The sequence below is a fragment of the Cherax quadricarinatus genome, chromosome 65 (genome assembly GCF_038502225.1).
Source record: "Cherax quadricarinatus isolate ZL_2023a chromosome 65, ASM3850222v1, whole genome shotgun sequence".
In the NCBI taxonomy this organism is placed as follows: domain Eukaryota; kingdom Metazoa; phylum Arthropoda; class Malacostraca; order Decapoda; family Parastacidae; genus Cherax; species Cherax quadricarinatus.
The window spans coordinates 12,883,544-12,892,665 of record NC_091356.1 but is presented as its reverse complement, the minus strand read 5'-3'; the positions used below and the strand labels follow the sequence as shown (position 1 = coordinate 12,892,665).

Sequence of the window (9,122 nt, the reverse complement as noted above, 5' to 3'; positions counted from 1 at the left end):
ATCTGAGTGAGCTGAGCTCATGGCACAGAACTACAAGACTGACCCAGGCTTCCTAGCCATAGTACAGTGGTAACTCGAGTTTTGAACAGCTCCCAACTCAAACAATTATGTAAGTGTATTTTTGCAAGTTTTTTGTAATTGTATTTTTGGGGGTCTGAAAAGGACTAATCTAATTTACATCATTCCTTATGGGAACAAATTCGTTCGGTATTGGCACTCAAACAGCCTTCTGGAACAAATTAAGTTCATAACTCGAGGTACCATTGTACTACGGGACAAACCTTAAAGGGTTATTAATGAAGATCTCAGAAAAAGTGAAGTTATGATAAAGAAAAATATTTCAGCATCTCATGGGTGAAAATTTATTATTGTTCATCTTGGAAATAAATCAATACATGTACACGTAAAATGTACGACTATGAATATGAACTCTTCATGAGGGGTACTTTGATACCAAAGGGCTCCTGCTCCAAGAAATTGGAGCTACCCTCCCCCTCCTCAGATTAAACCTGATTCTCCCATTCCCAAGGCATTGCTTGACCCCTCACATTCCCATGAATATAATAATACAAAGAATGTTATCCATGGAAGCAGAGGAGAATGTATGAGTATAGTGGTACCAACGCTCTTATATGGGTGTGAAGCATGGATGGTGAATGTTGTAACAATGAGAAGGCTGGAAGCAGTGGAGATGTGGTGTGATTATGCAGAGAATCCATAGCTTGGAGATTAGAAGGAAATGCAGGGTTTCTAAAAGTATTATCTAGAGGGTTGAGGAGGGGTTGTTGAGGTGGTTCAGACATTCAGAGAAGATGGATCAAAATATAATGACTTGGAGGACATATAAAGCTGTAGCCGAGGGAAGGGGTAAAGGAGGTTTTGTGTGCAAGGAGCTTTGAGTTTCAGCAGGCATGCATGAGCGTGTTAGGAGAGAAAGAGAGAGTGGAAGCAAGTAGTTTTTATTACTTGACGTCCTGTTGAAGTGTGAGCAAAGTAACATTTGTAGTGGGAAACCAGTTAACCAAACTTGAGTTCTGGAGGTGGGAGGTACAGTGCCTGTGCTCTGAAAGAGGGGTTTGATGTTGTGATTTTTGTTAACTATATAGTGTCAGCATGCCTCTGGCAAGACAGTGATGGAGTGAGTGACGAAATTTTTTCTTTTTTGGGGTCACCCTGCCTCGGGAGGAAACGGCCAATGTATTAATAAAAAAAAATACAAACAAGAAAAGTTGAAAGATGAAAACAACTTTGGTGTTTATTAAGTTTAAACACATCTTTGGAGGAACTTGAAAGAATCACATGTCCAGTGACTGACTTTTGACTTTTAAAGTTAATTGTTCTTTAATTACATCTCGCATTGTACAAGACAATTTACTTTTTTCACGGGGTTCCTTTGATTCTGGTAAAGGGTTTTTGATCTAAGGAATTGAACCTATTCTTTGAATCAAGTCTGAATACCTTATATTTTGCAGGTGCTGTATGACCCATACAGGTTTAGCACTCTCCTTGACTAATAATAATCCATTCATTGGAGTGCTAAATCAGTAGGGGTCACATAATGCCTTGGAAATGGGAGGAAGACTTAATTCATGAGAGGATGGATTTAATTCCATGAAGGTAACACTCTTGAGGGGACTAGGCCTGGTAAACTATTTTATTATGAAAATAGTTTGATTAACACTGTAAAAGGTAAGAGATAAGAGCACTAGTAGGACTACTAGCCCATGTTACTCACTCCTTACTTAATCTAAAGAACTGACTTTAATAACGTAGTTGATTGCTACAAGCTGCCAACTGCTAACTCTGCCAAGCCTGTGCCTAAAACTAGGCACCATAATATAGAGTACACTATATCTGCTAAAGTGTTTATTCTACAGAACAATACCCCTCAAGGAAGGTTCCTTGATGTTGGTGAGGGGCTCTTGATTTAGGGAATTGGATCTGTGCTCCAGTTCCCCGAATTAAGCCTGAATGCCTTCCACATCCCCCCCAGGCGCTGTATAATCCTCCGGGTTTAGTGCTTCCCCTTGATTATAATAATAATAATACAGAACAAATAACATTTTGCACAAGGTACTAAATATTTCTAGATAAAATGCAGATGATAATATAGGTAGATAAAATCCACTGCATAAAATTTATGATACATAAACCAAGTAAATTATGATGTATAATAAACATACAGTAGTACATTAAATTTTGTTAAAATCCAATTAATGAGCTTAAATGTCTTTAGCTTATACATAAATCTGTAATGCTGTTTTATTAATTCACTTAAGATTACATAAATAAAACCTTTAAGGAATGTGCCTTGATTCTAGTAAAGGGCTCTTGAGCCAAGGAATTAAAGCCACCTTCCTCTTCCTTGGGTCAAACCTGATTGCCTCCTGTTTTATAGGTGCTGTATGATTCTTAAGAGTTTAGCACTTTCCCATAAAAATAATATAAATGAAACAATAATGAACACTAAGTACCATAGTGTAAAGCATCTTGTAGACTACTGCATGACTAGAATACTTGTATTAAATAATTATTAAAGAACAAAGCACCTATGCAATTAAGTGTTATGCTCAGGGTAGCTTATTTGGGAGAATTAAATCTCCAGGTTTTCAAAATCCTACTGAGCCTGGAAAAAGTTAACAAGATGCTGAATACTGAGACTTCCATAGTTGTCCAGTATTTCCAGCAGCTGTGGTACACGACTCTTCACATTAACACCTTTGAACTTGTACTTGTCAATGAAAAGGTCAGTGATCATACCTGGAAAAAACACAAATCTGATTAAATTTGGCATTAATAAAGATATGATGTAGGGCGAAATGACAGTAGTTTGTTGGATTATGTATTGGTAGATAAAAGACTGTTGAGTAGACTTCAGGATGTACATGTTTATAGAGGGGCCACAGATATATCAGATCACTTTCTAGTTGTAGCTACACTGAGAGTAAAAGGTAGATGGGATACAAGGAGAATAGAAGCATCAGGGAAGAGAGAGGTGAAGGTTTATAAACTAAAAGAGGAGGCAGTTAGGGTAAGATATAAACAGCTATTGGAGGATAGATGGGCTAATGAGAGCATAGGCAATGGGGTCGAAGAGGTATGGGGTAGGTTTAAAAATGTAGTGTTAGAGTGTTCAGCAGAAGTTTGTGGTTACAGGAAAGTGGGTGCAGGAGGGAAGAGGAGCGATTGGTGGAATGATGATGTAAAGAGAGTAGTAAGGGAGAAAAAGTTAGCATATGAGAAGTTTTTACAAAGTAGAAGTGATGCAAGGAGGGAAGAGTATATGGAGAAAAAGAGAGAAGTTAAGAGAGTGGTGAAGCAATGTAAAAAGAGAGCAAATGAGAGAGTGGGTGAGATGTTATCAACAAATTTTGTTGAAAATAAGAAAAAGTTTTGGAGTGAGATTAACAAGTTAAGAAAGCCTAGAGAACAAATGGATTTGTCAGTTAAAAATAGGAGAGGAGAGTTATTAAATGGAGAGTTAGAGGTATTGGGAAGATGGAAGGAATATTTTGAGGAATTGTTAAATGTTGATGAAGATAGGGAAGCTGTGATTTCGTGTATAGGGCAAGGAGGAATAACATCTTGTAGGAGTGAGGAAGAGCCAGTTGTGAGTGTGGGGGAAGTTCGTGAGGCAGTAGGTAAAATGAAAGGGGGTAAGGCAGCCGGGATTGATGGGATAAAGATAGAAATGTTAAAAGCAGGTGGGGATATAGTTTTGGAGTGGTTGGTGCAATTATTTAATAAATGTATGGAAGAGGGTAAGGTACCTAGGGATTGGCAGAGAGCATGCATAGTTCCTTTGTATAAAGGCAAAGGGGATAAAAGAGAGTGCAAAAATTATAGGGGGATAAGTCTGTTGAGTGTACCTGGTAAAGTGTATGGTAGAGTTATAATTGAAAGAATTAAGAGTAAGACGGAGAATAGGATAGCAGATGAACAAGGAGGCTTTAGGAAAGGTAGGGGGTGTGTGGACCAGGTGTTTACAGTGAAACATATAAGTGAACAGTATTTAGATAAGGCTAAAGAGGTCTTTGTGGCATTTATGGATTTGGAAAAGGCGTATGACAGGGTGGATAGGGGGGCAATGTGGCAGATGTTGCAAGTGTATGGTGTAGGAGGTAGGTTACTGAAAGCAGTGAAGAGTTTTTACGAGGATAGTGAGGCTCAAGTTAGAGTATGTAGGAAAGAGGGAAATTTTTTCCCAGTAAAAGTAGGCCTTAGACAAGGATGTGTGATGTCACCGTGGTTGTTTAATATATTTATAGATGGGGTCTGAAACTGTCACCCATGTCGAAAAATTTTTGGAAAAAAAAAATTTTTCTTATGAAATAATAATCTTTTCCCGATGGTAATGACACCAAAAGTAAAAAATTTGATCGAAAACTTACAGAATTGTGCTCCCATGAAGTTAGCGATCTCGGCGATATATACGCATCGGCAATTTCGCCGACTTTGAGCCCTATTTTTGGCCAATTCCATTGTTTCAGTCAACCAAACTCATAGCTATTTCTTTAGAACTCCATTTTTTCTATCAATTGAGTACAAGAAACTGCCCATTTACCAATTTCTACTACCCAATAAAGCAGTCAGAAATTGGCAATTTGGCCAATTTCAAGCAAATTAAAAAAGATGCTAATTTCAAAATAGGGCACAGAATAAACAACGCAGACATTCTTGGTACTAAAATAACATATCCTCTGTTCATTAGTCATGTCTCTAGGCTCCTTTTGCTTTCTATTTTGATTTTTTATTCACACAAAAAAAAACAGAAGATTTACTGTTGTGCAGACTAATGCATTGTTATAAAAATGATATAAATAATATCAGTGCACTAGTGAAAGAATATTAGACTCCCCAGTTGACGTGTATTGGACGTGTGGTGTGATCTGCTTACTCTTAACATTGGTAAAAAATCGAACATTTCCGCTATTTGAGCTCAATTTCAAGGTCGTTTTCATCATGAAACTAATCAAAATCATCTCTATTTCTGTAATATGTTTTCCATTCTATCAAATGAGATCAAGAAAACGAGAATACAGCCATAAATACTATACGAAAATATACCTCAAATTCGGCGTTTTAATCCAAAAACACGGTCGGAGCTTCTTTTTTTTTCTGATTATGCACTGCGTGCTGCAGGATTTTTTTATACAGTGCACACTGACCATGCAGACCCATTCTCTCACATGTGGGCCTACCAGCTTTCTCCTGCTTGATTTGAAGCCACCAGAATTTTTTTTTTTTTTTTCAACAAGTCGGCCGTCTCCCACCGAGGCAGGGTGACCCAAAAAAGAAAGAAAATCCCCAAAAAGAAAATGCTTTCATCATCATTCAACACTTTCATCACACTCACACATAATCACTGCTTTTGCAGAGGTGCTCAGAATACAACAGTTTAGAAGCATACACGTATAAAGATACACAACATATCCCTCCAAACTGCCAATATCCCAAACCCATCCTTTAAAGTGCAGGCATTGTACTTCCCATTTCCAGGACTCAAGTCCGACTATATGAAAATAACCGGTTTCCCTGAATCCCTTCACTAAATATTACCCTGCTCACACTCCAACAGATCGTCAGGTCCCAAGTACCATTCGTCTCCATTCACTCTTATCTAACACGCTCACGTATGCTTGCTGGAAGTCCAAGCCCCTTGCCCACAAAACCTCCTTTACCCCCTCTCTCCAACCCTTTCGAGGACGACCCCTACCTCGCCTTCCTTCCCCTATAGATTTATATGCTTTCCATGTCATTCTACTTTGATCCATTCTCTCTAAATGACCAAACCACCTCAACAACCCCTCTTCTGCCCTCTGACTAATACTTTTAACTCCACACCTTCTCCTAATTTCCACACTCCGAATTTTCTGCATAATATTTACACCACACATTGCCCTTAGACAGGACATCTCCACTGCCTCCAACCGTCTCCTCGCTGCTGCATTTACCACCCAAGCTTCACACCCATATAAGAGTGTTGGTACTACTATACTTTCATACATTCCCTTCTTTGCCTCCATAGATAACGTTTTTTGACTCCACATATACCTCAATGCACCACTCACCTTTTTTCCCTCATCAATTCTATGATTAACCTCATCCTTCATAAATCCATCCGCCGACACGTCAATTCCCAAGTATCTGAAAACATTTATTTCTTCCATACTCCTCCTCCCCAATTTGATATTCAATTTTTCTTTATCTAAATCATTTGATACCCTCATCACCTTACTCTTTTCTATGTTCACTTTCAACTTTCTACCTTTACACACATTCCCAAACTCATCCACTAACCTTAGCAATTTTTCTTTAGAATCTCCCATAAGCACAGTATCATCAGCAAAAAGTAACCGTGTTAATTCCCATTTTGAATTTGATTCCCCATAATTTAATCCCATCCCTCTCCCGAACACCCTAGCATTTACTTCTTTTACAACCCCATCTATAAATATATTAAACAACCATGGTGACATTACACATCCCTGTCTAAGACCTACTTTTACCGGGAAGTAGTCTCCCTCTCTTCTACACACCCTAACCTGAGCCTCACTATCCTCATAAAAACTCTTTACAGCATTTAGTAACTTACCACCTATTTCATATACTTGCAACATCTGCCACATTGCTCCCCTATCCACTCTATCATATGCCTTTTCTAAATCCATAAATGCAATAAAAACTTCCCTACCTTTATCTAAATACTGTTCACATATATGCTTCAATGTAAACACATGATCTACACATCCTCCTTGCTCATCCGCAATCCTACATTCTGTCTTACCTCTAATTCTTTCAATTATAACCCTACATTACACTTTTCCTGGTATACTCAATAAACTTATTCCTCTATAATTTTTACAATCTCTTTTGTCCCCTTTCCCTTTATATAAAGGAACTATACATGCTCTCCGCCAATCCCTAGGCACCTCCCCCTCTTTCATACATTTATTAAACAAAAGTACCAACCACTCCAACACTATATCCCCCCCTGCTTTTAACATTTCTGTCATGATCCCTTCAGTTCCGGCTGCTTTACCCCCTTTCATTCTACGTAATGCCTCGCGTACCTCCACCACACTTACATTCTGCTCTTCTTCACTCCTAAAAGATGGTATACCTCCCTGACCAGTGCATGAAATTACCGCCTCCCTTTCTTCCTCAACATTTAAAAGTTCCTCAAAATATTCTCGCCATCTACCTAATACCTCCCTCTCCCCATCTACTAACTCCCCTACTCTCTTTTTAACTGACAAATCCATACTTTCCCTAGGCTTTCTTAACTTGTTTAACTCACTCCAAAAATTTTTCTTATTTTCATTAAAATTTCTTGACAGTGCCTCTCCCACTCTATCATCTGCTCTCCTTTTGCACTCTCTTCACCTTTCTTTTACTCTCCATATACTCTGCTTTTCTTATAACACTTCTGCTCTGTAAAAACCTCTCATAAGCTAACTTTTTCTCTTTTATCACACCCTTTACTTCATCATTCCATCAATCACTCCTCTTTCCACCTGCCCCCACCCTCCTATAACCACAAACTTCTGCCCCACATTCTAATACTGCATTTTTAAAACTATTCCAACCCTCTTCAACCCCCCTACTACTCATCTTTGCACTAGCCCACCTTTCTACCAACAGTCGCTTATATCTTCCCCGAACTTCCTCCTCCCTTAGTTTATACACTACATTGAGTATATATACGTCCAAAACACTGGCTCCTAAGACGTATATATACAACCGAAACAGTCAAAGGGTAAATAAGTCAGCCATCTCCCACCGAGGCAGGGTGACCCAAAAAGAAAATATTTTCATCATCATTCAACATGTTCACCTCACTCACACATAATCACTGTCTTTGCAGAGGTGCTCAGATGCAACAGTTTAGAAGCATATATAACACCCCTCCAAACTGTCAATATCCCAAACCCCTCCTTTAAAGTGCAGGCATTGTACTTCTCATTTCCAGTACTCAAGTACAGCTATATAAAAATAACCAGTTTCCCTGAATCCCTTCTCTAAGTATTACCCTGCTCACACTCCAACAGCTTGTCAGGTTCCAAAAACCATTTGTCTCCATTCACTCCTATCTAACACGCTCACACATGCTTGCTGGAAGTCCAAGCCCCTCGCCCACAAAACCTCCTTTACCCCCTCCCTCCAACCTTTTTAAGGACGACCCCTATCCCGCCTTCCTTACTCTACAGATTTATACGCTCTCCAAGTCATTCTACTTTGATCCATTCTCTCTAAATGACCAAACTGCCTCAACAAGCCCTCTTCAGCCCTCTGACTAATACTTTTACTAACTCCACACCTCCTAATTTCCACACTTTGAATTCTCTGCATAATATTTACACCACACAATGCCCTAAGACAGGACATCTACACTGCCTCAAGCTGCCTCCTTGCTGCAGCATTTGCAACCCAAGCTTCACACCCATATAAGAGAGTTGGTACCACTATACTTTCTTACATTCCCTTCTTTGCCTCCATGGATAATATTTTTTTATCTCAATGCACCACTTACCTTTTCTTTCTTCATCAATTCTAAGGTTAACCTCATCCTTCATAAACCCATATGCTGACAAGTCAACTCCCAAATATCTGAAAATATTCACTTCTTCCATACTCCTCTCCAATGTGATATCCAATTTTCTTTATCTAAATCATTTGATACCCCCATCAACTTACTCTATTATAATATATTAAGCAACCATGGTGACATTACATATCCCTGTCTAAGACCTATTTTTACAGGGAAGTAATCTCCCTTTCTCCTACACACCCTAACCTGAGCCTCATTATCCTATTAAAAACTCTTTACAGCATTTAGTAACTTACTACCTATTCCATATCCTACTTGCAATATCTGCCACATTGCTCCTCTATCCACTCTATCATATGCCTTTTCTAAATCCATAATTGCAATGAAAACTTCCCTACCTTTATCTAAATACTATTCACATACATGCTTCAATGTAAACACCTGATCTACACGTCCCCTACCCACTCTAAAGCCTCCTTGCTCATCTGCAATTCTACTCCCTGTCTTACCTCTAATTCTTTCAATAATAACCCTACCACACACTTTTCCTGGTATACTCTGTAAACTTATT

The 9,122-nt window shown here is 38.8% G+C and overlaps 1 protein-coding gene across 3 annotated transcripts in view; it reads right to left on the bottom strand.

Annotated features, from left to right (window-relative positions):
* Positions 1-348: 348 nt before the first annotated feature.
* LOC128700598 (BBSome complex member BBS7) overlaps positions 349-9,122 on the bottom strand; it is a 54,070-nt gene continuing 45,296 nt past the window's right edge. For all 3 annotated transcript variants that reach the window (XM_070098957.1, XM_070098956.1, XM_070098958.1), the window contains exon 17: positions 349-2,760. In XM_070098957.1, the coding sequence (XP_069955058.1) occupies positions 2,618-2,760 (143 nt within the window). In that variant the 3' untranslated portion in view covers positions 349-2,617. The remainder of the gene's footprint in view (positions 2,761-9,122) is intronic.